At 41.1% G+C, this 24216-nt stretch overlaps 1 protein-coding gene across 2 annotated transcripts in view; it reads left to right on the forward strand.

The window, feature by feature from the left end:
- Positions 1–24216, forward strand: part of FGGY (FGGY carbohydrate kinase domain containing) — a 346832-nt gene that overhangs the window by 15105 nt on the left and 307511 nt on the right. For both annotated transcript variants that reach the window (XM_060231899.1, XM_060231898.1), the window contains exon 2: positions 16439–16650. In XM_060231899.1, the coding sequence (XP_060087882.1) occupies positions 16450–16650 (201 nt within the window). In that variant the 5' untranslated portion in view covers positions 16439–16449. The remainder of the gene's footprint in view (positions 1–16438; positions 16651–24216) is intronic.

Genomic DNA, 24216 nt, shown 5'->3' on the forward strand with positions numbered 1-24216 from the left:
CTGAGGTGTGGTGACCAGAATTGTACACAGTAGTCCAATGAGATGGTATTGTTTCTGAATGCTCCTCCTTGCACAGAAAAAGGGACTTTCTGCAAACACAATACCAGCAGCCCAGGGAGAAAAGACTGAAACCCTCCAGTCCAGATTTTTGTGTGTGTAAAGAACCCCCTCCACTTTTTGTCTAGGCTGTCATCCCCCAACTGCTATCATGCATCTGTTCTCTGAGGTGGTACAGCCCTCCCCACAAGGCACCTGAGGACTCTACCACCATCCCCACGCACTGGGTCAGGGGTGGCCAAACTTGTTTAATGGAAGAGCCACATAGAATAAACATCAGATGTTTGGGAGCTGCAAGCCATGAACATCAGATGTCTGAGAGCTGCAAGACAAGGAAGGGATGCAAATAGATGGAGGGGGAGGGAGGTGGAAAGAAAGTAACTTTAGTTTTAATGAGGCTGTGGGGGCTTCGAGAGTCACACAATATGTGTGAAAGAGCCACATGGGGCTCCTGAGCCACAGTTTGGCCACCCCTGCACTGGGTCAACCCAAGGAAGGCCGCTCACCAGCTGCTTAAGGTCCTCCTCCGAGAGGCCGGCGAAGTGGTACCGCTGCTGCTTGAACTCATAGCGGGTGGTCTTGGCCACCACCACCACCCAAGAGGGGCGGAACCCCCCACCGGCGGCTTTCGAGGGGAGCTCGGAGGAAGCATCCGCGCTGAGGTGCCGTGGCTTCCTCAGCGGTGGCTCTCCCTGCACCGCCCCCCGCTCCCTGTTCAAATCCTCGCGGTGGCGCCAGCAGCATCATCACCATTAATGGCGCTTCACCTTAACGTCTAAGCTTCTCCTCCTCGCCTCCGCCGGGTGGTGAAGCGCCGTTGATGGTGATGATGCTGCTAGCGCTGCCGCGAGGATTTGAACAGGGAGTGGAGGGCGTTGCAGGGAAAGCCGCCGCTGAGGAATCCAGGGAGGCAGGTCATACCCCCGGGGGCTTCGGAACGTCCTGCGGGCGCCGCCGCCGCCACAGACCAAGGCCAGACAGCCGCGAGCTGGCCAGCCCGCCTTCCCTCAGCCTGTGCCTCAACGGCACGGCGCGCGCTCTCGAACGGAGCCACTGCGCATGCGACAGAAACCTGCGCGTGCCGCTTGACGCACGCACACCTCTTTCTCAGAACTGCCTTCTGCAAATTCAGATTCACGGCTCGCCACGGACCCACGCTCCTTGGCGCCGTTTTCCCCCCTCCCCCCACTTCCGTTTTTTTGGGGAGCGGGGGAAGAGGCTGGAAATCCTGGGGTCCCCCGCCAGGGCGGGAGGTTTGGGAAGCCTATCAGGTAATGACTGATGCTGTATTTAGCACTTTCACTGATTTTAATGTACTATTCTTGGTTGTGGAGGGTTTGCTCTCTTTAGGGGAATTGCTCTCTTCTCTAGGGGAATTGGCTCAGATACACTGTGCTTAGACACATCAAAGTGTCTTCTACATGGGGCATGCTTGAGTGGCTTTCCTACCGCCTCTGCTAGAAACTTAGAGAACCTTATATTGTTATAGTGTTATAACACTGTATGTTGGTCAAGATTTTTTTTTTTTAAAAAAAAGCTCTCTTGAAGTGTTGGTGGTGAATGGCCACCATGGGAGACTGTGGCAGAGCAAATGGCAGCAGTGTGAGTGGGACAATCCAGACTTTACCAACCATATGTGTGCCACTTTAGTTTTGCATGCGACCCCAAATAAGGAAAGCTGACACCTTTGTGGGTGATAAAAAGAACCAAGTTTATTTATTTTACTTGCTTACATTGATCAAAGGGTATCTGCTACACCCCAGGCCAAAAGCCCTTTCTTTCCAAACTTAGATGCAGTGTTGGACATTGGTGGAATGCAGAGGAATCCTCTTGTTTGCACACCCCTGAATTTATGGATGAGTCCACCCAGCACTGAGCCATAGGCTATCACATATGTATGGCTCAGGCTCTTCCTTGTCATGCCTTCCTGTCTCTTTAGCCGCAGGGTGTATGGATTGAGGATAATGACACCCATTAAGAGCTTCCGGTACTACTGAAGCCCAGGGAGACCTGTGTGGCTGTTTCCTACTCTGTCCTTTTCCTCCTCCTACAAAAAAGGGAGGATGGAACAGAGGTTGGCTTCTATATTGCTAGATACAAAGAGCAGAAGAGCGAGCTTCAGAATAGGGACAGAAGAAGTGTTTGTTGGGGAGGGAGATAGATGTGAAAATACCTTCCAGTAAATGCCCCCCCCCACATAGTAGTTCACCATGTGTGTCTCTGCTCCATTACTCCTGCTGTTCTCTGTCTCCCTTGTTGGTGATAAAAAAGAGGAGGGGGTGGTGCACATGCTATCCCTTATATGGCCTTTGTCCCCCCACCCCAACTGCACCACAAGGGAGACAATGCCATGATATCCAGCTTTCCCTTCCACCTGCTGATGCAAATCAGCTCCTTCCCAACTCCTCCTGAGTCGAAAGTTCAGGAGCTTTCTTACTGCAGTATTTCCCAAAACATCACAGCAAAGTGGGTTTGGGAAAGATTGCTAGAAAGACAAGGAAAACCTGAAAGGTTACAGAAGCACCATGATACTTTAGGGAAGTGGGGGAGGGCACTTGCTTTCTGTTAGTGTCCAAGCTAGGGAAAAGTAAACCATACAAAAGAGAACAGAGAGAAAGTTTCTTGTTCCCAAGTAATTGTGCCCATATACATTTGACTTTTTTTTGGCTGCAGACTGAAACACACAAACAAAAAAATCATCTGTGTGTGTTGCAGGATGAACTGAAAACCAGGCAAGCACAGCTCATATCCGAAAATGTGTATTTTATCAGTCATTTCTTGTCTACTTGTTTTTGTGGCCAGTTCATCAACATGAACAATACAGGAATTAACTACTTAAACAGTTTTTGTACACATGCTATACAAGGTTAGCTCCTGTTCATATTATAGATTATGAAGCTTTATTGGATAATTCCTTGAACTTTTTCCTCATATCGATGGTTATTTAATACTTCTAAATGACACTTTGCATGTGCTCCCTAGCATTAGCCTGGGAAGCTCCAAAGATCAAGGTCCAAGAAACACCTGACATACACAGCACAGTGTCATAGAATCTGTACTTAATTTCTGCTGAGCCCTTGCATGCAGTAAAAGGCACAGAATGCCTGAATGTCGCCATTTTCATAAAGAATTTTTCTTGATTATCTGATAATCATCTGTTGAGATAAGGTAAAACAACTGTAGCGGTAATTCTGATGAAATGCTTAAATGGCTCTTATATTACTTTCCTTTGTTTACTGGTAGAGGTTTGGAATGGGGTGGAAGTGGAGCAACTTACAGTGGTTTCATATAGTCTTTCTGGCAGGCCTTGAATTCATCAGCTCACAGGAGTGCAGCTCCTGAACCTTTCTGATGGTTCCCCCTCCTCCTACCTAGGGCGAGTTTTGCATTGTGGTTGTAGTGTTTTGCATTGTGCGCACATACTAGTGGCCTTTTTTCCTCTGCCAGTTTCATCAGTTAGGTTATCACAGGGACTTATTCTCTAACCTGCTGTGTTTGTGGAAAGACTTCTGTATGTGAATGTGCTTTTTGCATGTTTGGAGTGCTAGGTTTGTCTGTAACAGGAGGCAGAACAGATGGAAAAGTCCCCTTGAATGGATCAGAATTAGTTTGATATTAGCTACTAAGTGAAAGTTTGAATGGCTTGCTTGTTCCTTTCCTGTTCTTAGTTTCTGGAGGATATGTAGTTTGGTAATGAATGCTCCAAGGTTCCCTGACCTTAAGTAACATTCTACCTTTTAAATAGGTGCATGTTGGAGTATCTAGCCTCCTCCTCTTTTCTGTTTTTTACACCTGCCTTTGTCTTCAAGCTAACCTTTTCTTCTTCCAAGTTAGAAATTTTCTTGTAAAACACACTGACCATCTCCATTTGCAAAACTTTGCAGAAATCTGTTTTAAGACATTAATATATTCATTGTGAACTCCCCCACAGGACACCCAGGAGAATACAGTCCTTTTTTGTGGCTCCAGATGTCTTGTAGGTGAAATCTCAAATGTACTGTGCTCCAATAATGCCTTTCACATGCAGCAATGTTTTTGCAAGGAAACTGGATTGAGTTACAGGAACATTGCCCTTTGAATAACTCTTGTGGCTTGGGTTACTGTTGTTAGAAGTGTTTGAATGTATAATATTTTTAAACAAGTGAACTCAAGTTGCATTATTCAGGCAAATCTTAGGTCAGAAATTGTTGGAGTCATTTGTCAACTGAATTAATCAGTTGCAAAGCAGACTGTGAGACTAAGAACAAGGAATCACAGTGTCTTCACCATTGTTGGATTGCACAAGATATCTTAAAGTAGATTTCAGAGTAGAATATCATGCAGTGTTGCTAGGGTTGCCAAGGCCAATTCAAGAAATATCTGGGGACTTTGGGGGTGGAGCCAGGAGACTTTGGGGGTGGGGCCAGGAGACATTGGGGGTGGAGTCATGAGCAAGGTTGGAACAAGTACAATTGAACTCCAAAGGGAGTTCTGGCCATCACATTGAAAGGGACTGCACACCTTTTCAGTTCCTTCCCTCCATTAGAAATAATGAAGGATAGGGGCACCTTCTTTGGGGGCTCATAGAATTGCCCCCCCGGTCCAATCCTTTTGAAACTTGGAGGGTGTTTTGAGGAAAGGCATCAGATGCTATGCTGTAAATTTGGTGCCTCTACCTCAAAGAACATCCCCTCCCCAGAGCCCCAGATACCTGCAGATCAATTCTCCATTATTTCCTATGAGTATCGTTCTCCATAGGGAATAATAGAGTGCCCAGTAGACATTTCCCTCCCCCCCACTTTCTAAAGTAGGGGGAGAGCCTCCAAACCAGGGAATCCCCTGCTCCCTCCCCCCCCTCTCTCTCTCTCTCTCACACACACACACACACACTTACTGGGTCTGGTTCCTTCACAACTTTACTTGCTCTGAAAACGAAAGCAAAACAAACAGAAGGTCTGTGCTCTGACGAAATTGCTGCTGCCCCTTCCCCATGAAGCGCTTCCTGTTTCCTGCTTCCTGTTCAACTTTAACGGCACACATTTTAAAACTGGACCTGTTTGCAGGCTTCTAAACCTGCCGGAGCTCTAGAGGTACATGGTGACTGGGGGTGGTGGGGAAGCCTGTAAAACCGAGGGCTCCCCTGCTGGGACCTGGGGATTGGGAAGCCTAAGTGTTGTTATATCTGCATTAAGCAGTAATTGCGTATCATGTTGTATTTATGTAACCAGTGTGGTGTACCAGTTAAAGTGCTGGGCTGGAATATGAGAGAACCAATTTTGAATCTCCGCTTTGCTATGCAAGGACTCTTCATTAGCTTAACCTTCATAGGTATGGTTGCCAGCTCTGGTTTGGGAAATACCTCAACATTTGGGGCGTGGAGGCTGGGACTTCTGGGGAGGAAAATGGTGAGCTGAGTTGTCTCTCATATCGGGAGCAAGCTGAAGGTCTTGTTCGGGGTAGTGGAGGGCAAATCAAAGCCCACTGCCTACCTTTCTCAGTGAGAGAAAGGTCCAAGACTTGCACTTAAAACTTTGGAAGAGATTTACCTTGGCTGAAAAGGAGCCCTGTAGGGGGTTCCTTTGAGGCTTTGAGGGGTCTCAGAAGTTTGCATAGTTATCGTCTGCAAGATCTTTCAGAGTCATTGATTTGGCATAAGCTCGTCAGGATCCTAACCTTCTGGGACAATTCTAAACAACTAAAGTTTTGGAAGACCAGTGGAACTTGGATAAGTGAAGAAAAAAAGGTACAGAAGCTCTTTTTTCACTCCGGAGCTATTTACAGATTAAAGGGACATATTAAAGGTGGGAAGAAGGGGAAAATATAAAGCTTGCAATTAGAAGAAAGAAATTGAGAAGTTTGGACTGTTTTAATACAAAAGACAGTGTTAAAAACTGCTAAAATTTGAAAAGAGAACATAGTTTTGTCTACTTGCGGTTTGCGGTTTGTGAAAAGTAAACAGCCCACGTTGCATTGGAATATACTGGAACAGTTCTGCAACTCTTCTGAGCAAGACAGGAAGTGCGTCAAGTATCGTGAGATTTCCATGAGAGTTGAAGCTGACAGAGACAGGAAGCAGTAAAGGAAAAAGCCTACTCTACATCATAGAGAAACGTCGGCAGCCATTGCTGGGAGGTCCAATTTAAAACATTGTTTTAAAAAGATTTGGGACTTTAAAAATTGACAGAATCGACGGGAAAAAGGGTAAGAGGACAAGAACTATTGACTACATTACTGGTGGGCTCCTGGGGTGACTTTAAAAGGGGAAAAAAATTTTAAAGGGGAAAAAATCGCGGCCGCCATTTTGGAATTTTTGAAGACTTTTTTGATAAATATCTTGGCTTTGGAGGCTCAGAAACCAGCGAAATTAGGCTTGCTGGAAAGGGCAAGCTCTGCTCTATTGAACCTGACTGTCAAATTTCAAATTGGTGAAGTTAAAAATTTCGTCATTTTTTAAAGGGGAAAAATTTCTTAAAAATATATATATCTGGGCCTGGGAAGCTCAGAAGAGAACAGAACAAAGACTAAATAAGAGAGAAAATTTAGACCTTTTGAACTTGGTAGCCAAATTTGTAAATTGTGAGACGGAAATTTTTGGTATTTTTATTTTATCTCCCTGCTCCTTGCCTAAATGTCAGAGCCCAGGCAGCCCCGAACAAGAGCCCTCTCATTAGAAAAAATGCAGGACCAAATGGAGGCTATGGAAGCCAGGATTATGAAAGGAGTTAAGAAAATGATGGAAGAAATGAAAGAAGAACTTGTCACAGTAATTAAAAAAGAAGTGGATGACCTTAAAGACCAAATTGGGAAAATAGACAAGAAAGTACAGGAAGTGGAGGAGAAAGTTAAAATACATGATACCACCTTGCTGAAAGTCCAAGAAAAAGTGACGATCCACGAATGCAAATTAATGGAAAATCAGATACGCTTGAGAGGAGTACCTGAGGAAGAGAATGATGATCTGAAAGGATATATAATAAACATAATTGCAGAATTCTTAGAAGAAGACCCTGACAAGTCTAAGAGCATGCATGATCATATGTATAGAGTCAATTCGTTATATGCAAAAAAAAACAACTTACCAAGAGATGTTGTTGTAAGATTTATGACAAAGGAAATGGTGGGAAGGATTATGAACTGTCATTGATAGTAAGAGGTAGCAGAGTGAGAATAATGAAGGAGCTACCCAAAGAAGTGATAAATGACAGGAGAACATATAAAAAGTTGACAGAAAAACTGAAAGACAATGGCACAAGGTACAGATGGATAATCCCCGAGGGTTTGAGCTTTGAACTTCAGGGGAAGAGAGTAACAATTACAAATGCCAGAGAGTTGAGGAGATTTTTTGAAGAAAATAAAGAATTTACACCATGATGGATTACAAATTATTGTCTTGGAATGTTAATGGACTAAATTCACCACAAAAAAAGAAGGGCAACTTTTCATTGGATTAAGAAGCAAAATTGTAATATAATTTGTTTGCAAGAAGTCCACATCAAACAAAAGGATTATAAATTTTTATGGAACAAACAATTGGGAAGGGAATTTTTTTCATTAGCTGAACAGAAAAAAAGGGGAGTAGTTTTTTATATTAAACAGGACTTGGAGCCAAAACTGGTGTTTAAAGATAAAGATGGAAGATTTGTAGCAGTGGAAATAACATCAAATGGGAAAAAATGCTGTTATTGGGACTATATGCACCTAATGGTGCAAAAGATGTTTTTTTTAAAGACATTATACAACAACTAGATGAGTTGACCTACAATCAAATACTCTTAATGGGAGATTTTAATGGAACAGTTGAGAACTCATTGGATAGATCCGGAGGGAAAAAAAATAGTGGGAAAGAAGGGAAATTGCCAAAGTCTTTTTTTGAATTAGTTAAACAGGAAAACTTGGAAGATATATGGAGAAAGTTTAATCCTGAAGTGCGGGACTATACTTTTTTTTCTGCAAGACATAAGACCTTTTCTAGAATTGACATGCTGTGGGGAACTAGAGACTTAGGCCTTATAACAAAGAAGATAGATATTTTGCCTAAAATTGGTGCTGACCATAACCCAATAATGTGGATTACAAAATTGTCCAAAAGACTGAGAAGATGGAGACTGAATGAAGATTTGCTACAGAACAAAGAAACAGTGACTTTCCTAGGAAAAGAAACTAAGGAATTTTTCCAAATGAATGATAAAGAAGATATTGACTTCCAGACGGTCTGGGATACTTATAAAGCAGTAATGAGAGGGTTGTTGATTACTTTGAACAATAAAGATAAAAGGGAAAAAGAAAAACAATTATTGGACATTCAAAATGAAATAAAGAAAAAAGAAGGAGAGTTGAGGAAAAGACCAGGGAAAAAGAAGATTCTAAGGGAAATATCAATATTGCAAACTCAATTAAGACATTTACTAAACAAAGAAGTGGAATGGAATTTGAAAAGGCTTCAGCAGAAATCGTTTGAAGGAGCAAATAAGACGGGGAAATACTTGGCGTGGCAGCTGAAAAAAAAGAGGGAAAACAAAACAATTAGTAGAATTGTGATAGATGGAAGAGATGTAGTTACTCAAGAGGGAATAAAAAGAGAATTTTTTAAGTACTATACCAAGTTGTTTAAAGGTGCTGAAGTAAAGAGAAAAAAGATAGATGAATATTTACAGAAAATAAAAATTGAGCCTTTAACTGAAAATATGAGAAAAATTTTGAATGACCCAATTGAAAAAATAGAAATTGAAGCAGCAATTAATGTGATGAAGAATGATAAAGCTCCCAGGCCAGACGGTTATACAGCTAAGTATTTTAAAATTTTTAAAGATGAATTAATACCAAAATTACAGAAACTGATGAATGTAATAAGAGTTAAAGGGAAGGTACCAAATACATGGAAGGAAGCTGTTATTTCTTTGATACCTAAAGAAGAAAGAGATGTTACAAATGTGAAAAATTATAGACCAATTTCACTTTTGAACGACGATTATAAAATATTTACAAGAATTCTGGCGGAACGACTTAAGCAATATCTGATAAATTTTATAAAGGAGGACCAAGCTGGTTTTCTTCCTAAAAGACAAATAAGAGACAATATTAAAACTGTTGTAAATATTGTAGAATACTATGAAAGACATCCAGAAAAGGAAGTAGCACTATTCTTTGCGGATGCAGAAAAAGCATTTGACAATTTAAATTGGGACTTCATGTTTGCAGTGATGGAAAAAATGGAGCTTGGAGAAAGTTTTATAAGAATGATAAAGGCAATATATTTTGAACAAAGGGCAAGGTTGTGCATCAATGCAGATCTTACAGACGAAATGAAAATTAGTAAAGGTACTAGACAAGGCTGCCCGCTTTCGCCATTGTTGTTCATAATGACTCTTGAAATTTTACTGATGCAGATCCAAGATGAAAAAGATTTAGAAGGACTACAAATAAAAGGGTATACCTATAAATATAGAGCATTTGCGGATGATATAATGTTTATAAATGAAAATCCCTTACAAGCTACACCGTTGTTGTTAACGAGAATACAAGAGTTTAGGGAGTTGGCGGGACTTTACATAAACAAAGAAAAATCAAAAATTTTATGTAAGAATATGCAGAAAAATAGACAACAAGAACTACAAAGACTAACGGGTTGTGAAGTTACCTCTAAGGTAAAATACCTAGGGGTAGAGATAACAATGAAAAATATTGATCTGTTTAGGAACAACTATGAAAAGCTCTGGCGCAAAATAGAAGAAGATATGCTAAAGTGGAACAAGCTCAATTTGTCATTGTTGGGCAGAATAGCTGCAGTAAAAATGAATATCTTACCAAGGATTATGTATTTGTTTCAAACCATCCCCATTGTGAAAGATGCTAAGCAATTTGATAAATGGAGAAGAAAAATCTCGGAATTTGTGTGGGCCGGGAGGAAACCTAGAATTAAAATGAAAGTCCTGATAGATGCAAAAGAGAGAGGTGGGTTTCAATTACCAGATTTGAAACTGTATCATGAAGCAATTTGTTTAGTATGGTTGAAAGAATGGATAACGTTATTAAATAAAAAACTTCTAGTGTTAGAAGGCCATGGGAAAAAATTCGGCTGGCATGCCTACTTGTATTATGGGAAAAAGAAGATGGACGGTCTTTTCTCTCACCATTATATAAGGAGCAGCTTACTAAATGTGTGGATAAAGTACAAGAAATATGGCGATGAGAGAAGACCTTTGTGGATAGTGCCGGCTGAAGTGATAAAGTTAACGGCCAAAACAGTTAAGGAAAAACAACTATCATACAACCAACTACTAAAAATACAAAGTGGGAAAATAGAAATGAAAACTGCAGAAGAATTGAATTATAAATATGATTGGTTTCAAATGCAACAAATAAAAAGCTTGATGGAGAATGATATCAAAGCTGAAGGAATAAGGAAAGAGCAAACAGAAATGGAAAGAGTTCTGCTTGGAGATAATGAGAAATTAATTTCAAAAGTGTACAAATTACTTTTACAATGGACTACAGAAGATGAAGTAGTGAAATCTCAAATGATAAAATGGGCAATTAATGTAAATAAAGAAATAAAGATGGAATCTTGGGAATATCTGTGGAAAAACTCTATGAAACTCGCAACATGTCATAGTATTAAAGAGAACTGTTTTAAGATGATGTATAGATGGTATATGACTCCAAAAAAATTAGCAAAGATGAACAATAAGATGCCAGATAGGTGTTGGAAATGTAAAAAGCATGAAGGTTCTTTCTACCATATGTGGTGGACTTGTGAAAGAGCTAAAATGTTTTGGCAGATGATTCAACAAGAGATATCTAAGATCCTAGGATATGAATTTAACAAAGAAGCAGAGACTTTTCTGCTGGGATTACAAATGGAAAAATTTCCAAAAGAAGATAGAACTTTAATATGGTACTTGCTCTCAGCTGCTAGGACATTGTATGCGCAGTTGTGGAAGCAAGAAAAAATACCAGAAAAATGGGACTGGACTATAAAAGTTATGTCATGGAGTGAAATGGACAAGCTAACAAGAAAACTAAGAGACTGCAATTTAGAACTTTTTAATCGGGAGTGGAAGAAATTCAGAAGATATGTAGAAAAAGAGTGGAAAATAAAAGGACATTGGACAATTTTTGAAGATTAAGAACTTTAAGACAAGAATATAACTTTTGAAGGGGGGATCTTTTTCTTAATCAATTTTTGTTTTTTCTTGATAGTTAAAGGTACCTTTAATATCTGGTTTTTTAAAAAAAAAAAATAACACTGGCGGGTGTCAATTATTGGGGGGAGGGGTGGGAGAAAAGTAAGATGTGGGGTAGAATGATGTTTTTTTTTTTATCTTAAGCTTTTTATAAGTTGTAGATATAGTTCTACTACCATATGTTACTAATAAAAATTGTTTATACTCAACATTTGGGGGGTGGAGGCTGAGAGAGCAGGGTTTGTGGTGGGGAGGGATCTCAGCAAGGTATAATGCCATAGAGTCCACCTTCAAGCAGCCACTTTCTCTGGAGGAACAGATCTCTATTGTCTGGAAATCAGTTGTAGTGGGAGAACTCCAGGCCCCACATGGAGGTTGGCAACTCTGTGTTGATGTTGTAAGCTGCTTTGGGTGCCCATTAGGGAGGAAAGGGATTTATAAATATATGGATTTCTTTAAGTCACTTGGAGAAGAAGCAGGCAACGGTTTGTCTGTGGTTGGAACAAATACGAACATTGGTGTTCAGCCATCTCCATCCCTCCCCTGAAATAATATAATCTATTGTGTAGGAAGGGTGATGATGCTGTTAAGAGTTTGCCCAAGGTCATACCGTGGCTGCTAGCTGCACCTGGTTCCTTGCTGCTTGGTTCTTGGTGCATTAAAGATCTCTACTGCAGGAAAGAAAGGGACCAAGTATGTATCATTCAAGGAACTGCCATTCCAGTAAGTGGAAGAGCAATTTTGGATCTTTTATACATGAATTACTGGGTATTAATTTAACCGGCTTCTACCCATATATGCATCAGGTAATGTGGACAGTATATGCCGAATGTAAACTATTTGGGGAGATATGTAAATCACAAGACAGCCATTGCATTATTGATGGGATTACATGGCTGCCAAGGTGTGATTTTTTTTATTGAACATCTTAAAAATCCCTAGTGATGTTCTTCATTTGTTACCAGTAGACATACTTTACTTTTCACTGGCAGAACTAATTTTTAAATTGCTTGCAGTCTCTGTCCAAGGCAATGTATGTAGTAATGCAATAAAACAATTTTAAAATTAACATGCGGTTGAATCATCATGTATAGTAGACCCTAAATTCCTCCAGCTCAAGTAGTGTAGTTCATGTAGAAATTAATGTTGCGAACTTGTGTCTTTTTTGCCTGATGTTTAAAACAATAAAAATGATTGAATCCCCAAAGTATTCCAGATTGTTTTTTTATCTAAGAATGATTGAACTCTATTTAAAAGCTCAAGAGACATAGCAAGATAACAGATCAGACTAAAATTATTTTCAGATTGTCTATTGGAATGGAAGTGTTGGGGAACATCCCCCACCCCATGTACTACTTTAATCCAGATGAATGAGCAGTCAGCAAAAGCATTCTGAGAACTGTATCCAAGGATCTGTATCCAAGGATAGATCCAGGTAGGTAGCCATGTTGGTCTGAAGCAGTAGAACAAAATAGGAGTCCTGTATCATCTTTAAGACCAACAAAGTTTTATTCGGAATGTAAGGATCTGAACGTCTGGGGAAGCTTGTATAGGAGAAGTCCTTGCAGCTCCTTTTGAGATGGACAATTTATTTATTTATTTATTTATTATTTATTTGTGATTTATATCCCGCCCTTCCCACCAGGTGGCTCAGGGCGGCTTAGGGCTTTAATGTTCCAGACTAGCACCTTGAATTTAATTTTAAAAACTGATTGGCAACCAGAGAAGGTCTCTTAATACTACTGTAGCATGGCTCCAGCAACTGGCATCAGTCAGTTGCATCGCAGCAGTTGAGGTCATTTGTAATTTCTGAATGCCTATGCCTCAGCTCTGAAGTCTTGTTTCTGCTTATGAAGCACCCTTTTCAATTGGGGAAGCAGTTCTCTACTGTAGAACATGGTCCTGTGGTGTTAGGCTCCTTTGGTCACTCAAGACCTAAGTCTTTCAATGAGTCAAAATGTGATCATATGAAGCTGCCCTGTATTTACTGATGACTGTGATTGTCTACTCAGATTAGCAGTGGCTCTCCAGGGTAGGGTTGCCAAGTCCAATTCAAGAAATATCTGGGGACTTTGGGGGTGGAGCCAGGAGACTTTGGGGGTGGAGCCAGGAGACATTGGGGCGGAGCCAGGAACAAGAGTGTGACAAGCATAATTGAACTCCAAGAGAGTTCTGGCCATCACATTTAAAGGGACAGCACACCTTTTTAAATGTCTTCCTTCCATAGGAAATAATGAAGGATAAGGGCACCTTCTTTTGGGGCTCATAGAATTGGACCCCCTGGTCCAATCGTTTTGAAATTTGGGGGATACTTTGGGGAGAGGCACTAGATACTATATTGAAAATTTGGTGCCTCTACCTCAAAAAACAGCTCCCCCAGAGCCCCCGAAACCTCCAGATCAATTCCCCATTATACCCTATGAGAAGACGTTTCCCTCTCCACCCCCCCCCCCCGTTTCTGGCAAATCTGATGCAGGGGACTCTGTACTCACGAGTTGCTGCCAGCTTCTCACAGCAACACAGGCACACCAGCTGGGCACTTTATGGCATGGAATAGGAAGCTGGCAGAACTCACTCACCTCCGGAGGTGTAAAGGCACACGGTCCTTTGGGGGCATGGCTGGGCCCCCCTCCCTTCACCGGCCAGCTGACTGGGGGTGGGAAGCAGCCTGAGAAAACGGAAGAGCTCTGGCTGCTGTGATCGGGGCTGGGTGGGAAGGGCTGCCGTTCTCCCCCTCCCCTCCCCCCGCTTTCCCTTTTATGGCTAGCGGGGGGAGGAGGCTCCAAATCGGGGGTCTCCAGGCCTAGCGGGGGATTTGGGAACCCTACTCCAGGGCCTTGGGTAGAGGTCTTTCACATCAAATAGTACTAGATCCTTTTAAGTGCCTAATGTTAGTACAATGTGATCTGCAGTAGAGGATTGCATTTGCAGCTCTATCTGTACACACAGCTTTGTGGCAACCCTCCTTTCATTTCAATTCACAAGGATATACTCCATCTTTCACTACAACCTTTTGTGACATGTTTGAAAGAAAAGACTGGAATGATCTCAACACTGCTCTTCCATAACCTAACTCACCTATGTCCCTCATGTTTATCATCTATGCTTGTTTGTTTAAAGTTCCTTCACTGTCATTTCTTTTGTGACCTGCATAGTGGTAACCCTACTGGGTAATGGTTGGTGGGTTGTTTTGTTTGGCTAGTTATTTTTCACCTTAGGAGTGGAGACTGTGATCAACTCTCTCCTTGTTTGATGAACAATGCTGATTAGTGAAAGGGAAATACCATAGCCTGCATGCAAGTTGACCATGAGCTGTAAAGTGCTAATCAACAATATTAATCAGATCATGATGGTAAATTTAGACTGCTGGTCTAAGCCCATTGATTTCACTGGACTTTGACTGGTTAACTCTGTGTAGGAATTGCACTGTTAAAACATTTAATGCCTGTTTGGAAATATACATTCCCCCCGCCCTCCCTCACAAAAGCTGTGGGTTTATTTTATTAAACTGAACATTTTAAAATTTATTTTGTTTATTTCTATCAAGTAATAGTTCCTGACCTTGTCTTTTGGAAACCAGGTAATATGAAATTAGAGTTTAAATACTTATAGTATTTAGCATATAGTAGGAAGTGTATTGCAGGCAAAACATAATAATTGAAGGTAATCTCAAGAATAAACTATACATCAAACAGGTAATGGGAAGATGAAATCGGTGGACATTAACACAGGCTTGAATCTAGAGAGGCATCACCATGAGTGGAAGTCACTTCTGCTTGTACAAGGTGGGTGTCTTCAGTTTGCCCCTTATACAACTGCAGTTTCCAATACTTTTTTGGAGGGTCACTTGACCTCCCCCAGTGGCTTTTTAGCAGGCATAAGGAGCTGTGGTGAGAGGGAGGAGGGGCAACAGGCAAAGGTTGCAAATGTGAAGAGAATATGGTTTGAACTTATTTGGATAAAAGACAATGATTCACAAGTTTCGTGGTACTTGCCTTGGAAATTAGTACAATTAAGAGCTGTAGTGATTATTTTGAAGCAAATGTGTGTTAGATTTAGGTGCTCATCAGTTTAAATCTGGCATGTAATTGTAGAGATGCCTTTTACGAGTAAAGATGAATTGCAGCTCTGTGACGTGTGTACATTTGGTGACAAAGCTGGATTCAGAAGTGTGGGGTGGCAAATGTTATAGTACTTCATTTTTTTATGTAGAAAAAAATCTATTCTAAAAATATATTGTTTCATAAAGTTAATGATACTGATTGGATGCCATTACTAATCCGATACTAGGCAAGTTTGTCATTTTCAAAGTTTATAATTTAACGTTTTTAAATAGAGGATTGATGGCCATCTGACAGCAGTGATGATTCTGTTAACTTAGGGAGATCATGAGAGGGAGAGCAAGAAGGGTTGCATCAGTGCTTGGTTTGTGGTCCCTTCTTACACACTCAAGGAAATGCTGATTGCCACTTTGGAGTCAGGAAGCAATTTTCTCCTGGCCAATTTGGCCAGGGATACTGGAAGTTTTTTGCCATCTTTTGGTTGTGAAGCAGATGTCACTGGGTGTGTGTGTAGAGGGAGGTATTTGTGAATTTCCTACTTGGTGCAGGGGATTGGACTAGATGACCCTGGAGGTCCCTTCCAACTCTATGATTCTATGATTCCAGTAACAATTTACATATATTTAAAGTTTATAACATTATAGTCACACTTGATATTTTTTCTTAATGCAATATTTCAGTTCAACTTTTTAAAACTTTTGGCACATAAAATTAACAAGAGATATTTAAAAGTAAGTATACTATTTTTTTAAAAAATATAGTTCCTCAGTGCATGCCCTCTTTAGGGAATCGGATGATTTTTCTGGAAAATCTGGGTTTGCCCTGAGTAATATGTAGGATGGACCAACTTTGGATTTTTCAGTCTGTCAGCGTTCCTACCTATCTGGGTGGTTGTAAATACAAACACAGTCAAAATAATAAAACACTCCATAAGGTAAGGGTTATGTAAATGATAAATACCGGTAGTTGTAATAAGAGGTTGTATGCCAGTTTTATAATATGTTTTCTAACATAGAATTTTGTTTTTGTTGCAGAGTTCATTGCAAAGCTGAGTAGTTGTGTAATATATAAATGTTTTAGAAAGTAAGTACAGTTCAGATTTAAAGGGCTGTTTTTCTCTTCTCTTTTATCTCTCCTCCCCAACCCTGTCATTCAAAGGTCTGGTCAAAATGCAAAGCGAGAACATGGAACCAGTAAATTACTATGTTGGAATTGATGTTGGCACAACAAGCGTCCGTGCGGCTTTGGTAGACCAGCATGGGACAGTAGTGGCTTATGCAGACCAGCAAATTCAAATGTGGGCACCCCAACCAGATCACTATGAACAATCCTCTGATGATATCTGGGCTGCTTGTTGTAAAGTCACAAAGGTACAGAAACAAAATTCCAATATTCTGTGTCAAATGAAGTAATATAGCTTATCTAATAAGATTCAGTGCAATTTCTCTCTATCATTTTGAACTTTTTCCCCATAAAAGAATTTAAGAGGGCTGACCGAGATAACTGGTGAAATTTGCTAGCCAGTTTCTATAGAAGTTAAGAGTGGACACTAACCTTAGGAAACAGCAAAATGGGTCTGGGCATTTTGGCGTTTGAGGGGGGGTGGTGGTTCTATAAACCTGTCCAAACACTTAGGGGCCAGATGCTCTTTTCAGCCTTCAGGTTTTTTTTTTTAATGATTACATTTTCTGTTTGTTACTACGAAATACGGTCCTAACCTATTGTCATTTCCACAACCAAAAAGCTAAACCAGATATAAAGTAGACATTTTTGAAGACTACAGGACTTAAAAAGGGATCAAGGGTTTAATGTACAAGTATGCTTGTGGAATTTTTTGAAAACATTATAGCCTGTTGTCAGATTATAGTCAGCAAGGGCAGTGGGAGTAGACAAGAGCTGTGGGCAGGGCTTTTTTTTGAGCAGGAGTGCACAGGAATGCAGTTATGACTGGCTTGGTGTCAGGATATGTGGCTTAATATGCAAATGAGTTCCTGCTGGGCTTTTTCTACAAAAAAGCCCCTGGTTGTGGGCATTAGTGGCAGCCAAGCTAAGAGAAAAGGTTTGCACGCAGTGGGTGCCACAATGAGATTTTAGGCATTATGGCAACTTGGTAGCTTGTATTTGTTGAACCTGGTGGGTTCCAGTTCCGGTGTCGGTCCTAGTCGCTCCTCCGCTCACCAGCTATTTTATTGTTTTTAAACCCTTATTTTTTAAGCTTATTTATTATTTTAAGATTAACTACTTAGGCGTTCTGGCTGAGTAGAGTGAAGCTGGAATCTGAATTTTCTTTTACGACCGACAACTGAAGCAGAGATAAGGTTCCTTCCTACACCAGCTTTGCTAATGAATAGGAATTTGCTGCTGTAACAGCGAAGTGTTTGATTGCTGACCTTGCTCACTTTTTTCTGGAGGAAAAAAAGCCTCTCACTGCTGGTTACATCTTCTTGCAGCTGGTCTTCGAGCTCCCTAAAGTTTGGGAGCTTATTAACTTTAACAATTAAAATATCTAAACGCGGGAGAGAGGAAGAGGACTGTGCCATACCCTCTTCCAAACAACTGAAGATTAACAATTTCTATTCATGTCAGATTCCTACCTGCAACCTGCAGTTATTTACAAACAATTCTGACTGGTGGGCTTCCCCTCTGGCGACTCTCTTCACAGTGATTGATAAAACAGGGACCATGCCTGAATGATGGACAAATTCCATAGTTGTCCCAATTTATAAGAAGGGTGACCCACAAGCACCAGAGAACTATCACCCAATTAGTCTGCTTGACATAGCAGGCAAATTATATGCGAGACACCTGGAAAAACTCACTTCATGGATGAAAGAGCAAAATCTCCCAAGTAGGGAACAGATCGGATTTTGTCCTGGCAAGTCTACAATGGACCACTGTATAATTCTTAACCATCTGATAAAGAAATACAGTGGTAGAGGGGGAAGAAGGCTGTTTGCGGCCTTCCTTGATTTAAAAGGGGCATTTGACTCTATTCCCAGGGATCTTCTCTGGAACAAATTGGACATCATGGGTCTGGATAAAAGCCTACTTTTTCTTATTTGTAAAATGTATTCCCTTAATAGCTGTCAAGTGCGATATAACAACCTAGGTGCATTAACTTCAAAGTTCATTTCCAGTCGAGGAGTCAAACAGGACTGTATTCTAGCCCCCTATTCGTTTAATTTATTCCTGAATGATCTGGCCCCCTCTAAATGCTATTGATGGTCACTCCCCTAAGCTTGGGCCATCTGTTATCCCTTTATTGCTCTACGCTGACGATGCAGTTGTACTGTCACGTTTGCAGAAGGGCCTCAAGCGTCTGTTACTCACTTTTACTTCATACCGTGAGACAAATTTCCTGTCTATAAACTACGTAAAATCCAAAATTTTAGTATTTTCAAAGTCCTGGAAATCACAAAGCTGGTGCTTCAAGGGAAATAATATTGAACAGGTGAAATCTTTTAAATACTTGGGGTCTTTTTCCAATATAATCATAACTGGACAGTACAATGCAAGCAAGCAGTCATCTCAGCAAGGTGTAGTTCGTCTGCGGTGGTTAGCTTTTTTTACGAGAACGGCAACCAATTTGTCCCAGCTGCCATTCATGTTTTTAATGCTAAAACAGTTCCTCAGTTGTTATATGGGATCCCCATTTGGGTTTGCGCCCTCAATTTCCAACTTGAGCAAATTCAGGCAGCATTTTTACGCCGTATTTTAGGGGTCCCCAAATGTGTCAGCTATGCTGCAATGTGCCTAGAGACTAGAACCCATTTGATTGAGACCAGGGCATGGCTACTAACTATAAAGTTTTGGCTACGCCTACACTTTAGGGCAGACCGTGCTACTTATATCCATATGATGCTAGCGGATTCCTTCATTTCCACTTAGTGTAGTCAGATCCAGAAGAAAATGCATTCCATAGGTGTGCCCTTTGACAACCTCTGTACGCTAAGTGAAACGCAGGCATTCAGAATCCTGAAACAGAGGATCTTAGATATTGAGAAACAGTCCCTTTGTTCTTCTGGACATAAAACTTGTTCCCCTTTAGCATTTGGTATCTTCCCAGATCATGGGCTGCCTGCTGCCTACCTTTCCCAGATTACTTCACCCCAGTTACACCACTCTTTTATGTTAGCAAGACTCAGTGTTCTACCCTCAGCGGTATTGTCTGGGAGGTTTGCCGACATTACTTATCAGGATAGAGTCTGCTCATGTAATGGAAGGCATCTTGAAGTGGTCGCCCATGTCTTACTTTATTGTGATTTTTATGGGGAAGTGTGGGACTGCATAATCAAACTTATTCTATCTAATTTTTATGGATTACCTGAAGCGAAGTTAGTTTTTTTCCTACTATCTGACCAATGTTCCCATATCACAAGCCTGGTTGCAAAGTACCTTTGCAACCATCATCAGTAGGGTAAAACAATCAGGAAGCAAAAGACTAGCTAACCATCTTGATGTATGACTGGTTTTTGTAGCTGAAACTGCATGTAAATTTGCTATGCTGTACTTTTTATTTCTATGCCAATAAAGGGATTTGGATTTGTTGTGCTCAGCAGTAACATGCCTTATGTGACCTTCCTCAGACCTGAGCAGCCATTTATAAGGGACATCCCTTTAGTGTTGCCAGACTTTTTTAGAGTTGATTGAGTTAATTTATTTGGGAAGGTGGTGTGGCATGTCTTATGCCAATGATGGCTGAATTATCAATACATAAATTCACATATCTCTATGTTTGGGGGGTGGGTGGGAGATTCCCTTTGTTTTCTCTCTGGTACAAATGAGTATGAATCTTCTGAAGTACTTGAAGGTACTCTTTACTTTTGTCCAGGGCTTTTTTTGTAGCAGGAACTCCTTTGCATAGTAGGCCATACACCCTTGATGTAACCAATCCTCCAAGAGCTTACAAGGCTCTTAGTACAGGACTTACTGTAAAAATCCAGGAGGATGGCTACATCAGGAGCATGTGACCTAATATGCAAAGGCGATTCTGCTGCAAACCCCCCCTTTTTCTGTCCTTGATAGCTACTTTTTTTGGGGGGGGGAGAGTCTGAGAATTGCTGGGTAAGTTTTGCTTTTAAAATTCAGTACTGAAAGCGAAAGGACATGTGGCATTCTAGTGAGACAAAATTATAAATTTTGAGTAGAAATCGTGTTTATGATCAAAATCAGAGCATTTTTATATTTAGGTTTTGGAGTAAAAAAAAGAAAAACCCTGACAGTGCAGACCTATGCTACTCTAGTTTAACCAACTGATTTCAGCTATGCAGGAAGCGTTTTACAACAGACATTACTGGTGTTGTTAATGTGCAGAACTAAAGAGAGTGCCTCCTGCCACAAATTGCGCAAATTGTGTATATAGAAGATGGTTGAAAAAATAACAGCATATTTTCCAGGGAAAAACTCATGCTTGTTAAAGTGTGTGTATGTGTTGTAGGAGTGGAAGAGATAAATTTATGACTTCTCAATTATAGGACTTCTCAACTGGTTTGGCTTCTGGCACATCCAGTCCAATATGATAATTGAAGCTTCTGGATGGTATCATACAAAATCAGTTTAAATACAAGGGGTACCATATGTAATGTGTTTTCTTTCCCTGGAAAGTTTCTTTAAATCTCTCTGTATGTATTATGACCTGTATTGGCCGAGGACCTGCCTACCTTAGGGACCGTCTCTCTCCATATGTTCCGCAGAGAGCACTGAGATCTAGTTCCCAAAATCTCCTAAAAATCCCTGGACCAAGGGAGGCCAAACTGAAAGCAACGAGGGAGCAGGCCTTCTCAATAATGGCTCCCCACTGGTGGATTCAGCTACCGGAGGAAGTGCGAGCCCTGCGGGACTTTAACCAGTTCCGCAGGGCTTGTAAAACTGTCCTCTTTCAACAAGCCTATAAGGTGGAACCCTGAAAGTGACATCTGGCCATCTGGATATATATATTACTGTAAGGTAGCACCTCTAATTTATTGTGGTTTTTTAAATATTTATGTAACTCTCTTTTAACTGTATTTTATTAACTGCATTTTATTATATGAATTGTATTATTATAATCATGGTACACACCATGTCTCGTGAGCCGCCCTGAGCCTGCCTCGGCGGGGAGGGCGGGATATAAATAAAAGCTTATTATTATTATTATTATTATTATTATTGGCAGTGGGTGTTGGGAGCTCTGTAGTCCTCCACAAAAAGCCTTTGACCAGGAGTGCTTGGTGTTCTGGGGTTGGCTCTTTAAATATGCACGAGATGTCTTGTAATTCATCATTGGACAATTCATTGTTCTCTCATTATTGATCAGCCTTTTCCAGCATTAATGAATCTTGCTATGCAGTGAGAGTCCTAAGATAAAGAAGGCAGAGGAAGATGACAGTTGTCCAAGGGATATGATACTGTTATTGCACTATGTGGATTGAATTTTCTTTGATCACCTTTTAACTAGCCACGTTTTAACTTTGGAAGACATGAGGGGGTGAATCAAAAATTTCTTGTTTTATTAACTGTGGAGATCGCCTCTGTTGCAAAGATAATTTTGTTTGTGTCTCTCACTGGTGGGACATGTGGCGTGCACCAGCTGAATGCTCCTTGCACTGGGGGAAAACTGCTAATTCAGCTATAGGTTCTGATGTGAATAATGTCCTAGCATCTCCTAAGTAGTACAGGCTAAGCTTAAATATATCTTTTTATTATAGCAGTCGAAAGCAAAGAAGAGAAAACCACAAAAAAGTGAAAGAAGGATGCTGGGGACTGAATGTTCTGTATCAGTGGGCATTAGCCTCCAAGCCCCTTTTCTACACCTAGATTTCCTAGGTTTTGTTTTTATAGCTGCTGTTCTCATAATAAGGGATAATGAGTTGCCTTCCTGTGTGTATTGAGCAGGAATGAAGGACATGATACAAGCTCCATGTCAGAGAAACAGAACTTGTAGACATATACTGCTTCAGGGTTATAATAAACGTTTCCACTTTCTAAAACTGTTTTTTTGTTGTCACAGAGTAGTGAAAGTCCTTCTGTGCTGCACAGCTTGATAATAATTCTTGTTAAATCAGTAGGTGGTCTTCCAGAAGCTGTAGAAAGTATGAGAATTTGCTGTTCCAAACATATGGAGACGATACTGACTTTTGGTTGATGTCTAAATTTCTAGGCAGTTTCTGGGAGATATAAAATTAAATGGGCAGCTTCTTTGACAACCTTTCCCTGTGGCGAAAAGAGTAAGATGTGGAGGTACCTAAGGCATAGATTAGACTATTGTAACAGGCCATATGACAGTCTGTTCTTGAACATGGTTCAGAGACTTAAGCAGGTGCAAAATATTAAAGCCAAACCATAATTTGGCATTTACAAGCAGGATCATCTCTCCAAAAGGCCAAATTCAAAGTGCTTTACACAGTGCTTTATACAGGACCCAAACTGTTTAAAGCTTTAGAAGTTATCTTGGGGTGAGTTGAACCTTTGTGTGGTTGGTGGTCTCAGTTGCTGATATCCTGCTTTACATTTTGCGTGGAGTTGCCAAGTTGGCCTCTTCAAATAGAAATGCCTCTTCAGTGGTGACTGTAGAGCTTTGAAATGCCTTCCCCTCTGAAATTCACCTTGCTGTGACCTTACAGCAAAAATGTTTTATTCATATTTTTTCAATTATGTGTTTATATCCTGCTTTTTATTGCTGTTGCTCTATCATTTGCTATGACATTGATCTCATTTTATTGTATTCTTGTATTGTGTTCTCAATTTTTTATGCCACATTGAAAATAAGCTTGAAAATAAAATATGGAATACAATTTGAGCAAAATTAAATATACTAGTTCCATTGAAACCATACATTCTGTCTGTACTACATAAATCTTGCTTTGGGGCGATAGGGGTGCATCTGGTGCTAGGCAGTGCAAGACTGTTTGCATTTTCTATTTTTATGCTTTCTGCCAGTTTGTATAAGTTTTCTGCATTTTTAAAATTGCCAGGCACGCTTCTGATTTACCTTTTATAATATAATTTTGTATGTTAAATAAGCCTTTCCCATAATACTTAACATATGTTCATGTTTTTGTTGGAGCCAGAATCTACATAAACCCAGTCTGACAGCTACAGTATGACAGCTGGTGATCTAGCTGCCAGGCTAGGTCACAGTGACCTGATCAGCAGACCGGCTTGAGCCGGCAGAAGCCAAGTGATGCAATCTGCTGAGTCAGCATGGCCAGGATTGGCTGCTTGGACTATATATGATCTGTGTGTGCATCACACAGGTCTCTCCCTGTGAGATGGTGGTTAGGCGAAGCACTTTGTCCGTGGAGGTGATATTGTATAGACTGCACAAGAGAGCACTTGTTGTGTATATATGTTAATACACCTTTTGGCACTAGTTGCACGTGTCTGCCTGATTTTCTTTCCTGAAGCCCTGTGTCGGGCAAGTCATCTCCCTCACTCTGCTACTCCCGCTCCGACAGGGTTATGGGCCCAGGGCGCTTCCGCTGCGCGGAGGAGAGAGTTGAGAGTTGAGCTGACTGTGAGGTTGGAAAGAGCCGGAGGCGAGGAACGCCGGTGAAGGACACAGAAGCACCACCGTTCTCTGTTTGAGAGCCAGAGGGACGTCGGCAGCCAGCTGTGAGGAGGAGTCGGCACGATGGCTCAGCAACAGCTTGGAGTAGCCGTTGAGAAGCTCACCTCAGCCAACTACGCGGTGTGGAGCCTGAGAATGCAACACTACCTCAAGCGTGAAGGGCAATGGCTGTTCGTGAGTAACCCCCCTGCTGACTTATCTCCTGCCGAGACTGTGTTATCGGATAAGGCACTGGCCAACATAGTGCCGTCTATAGGAGATGACCAGCTGGTTTATGTGCGAGGGAAGGACACTCCCAAGGCTGCCTGGGACGCGTTGAGTGCGGTGCATGTTAGCACCACTGCTGGTTCCCTCATGGCCTTGACAAGGAGGATGTTCCGCACCGTTA

This window comes from Heteronotia binoei, chromosome 2 (genome assembly GCF_032191835.1).
Source record: "Heteronotia binoei isolate CCM8104 ecotype False Entrance Well chromosome 2, APGP_CSIRO_Hbin_v1, whole genome shotgun sequence".
NCBI lineage: Eukaryota > Metazoa > Chordata > Lepidosauria > Squamata > Gekkonidae > Heteronotia > Heteronotia binoei.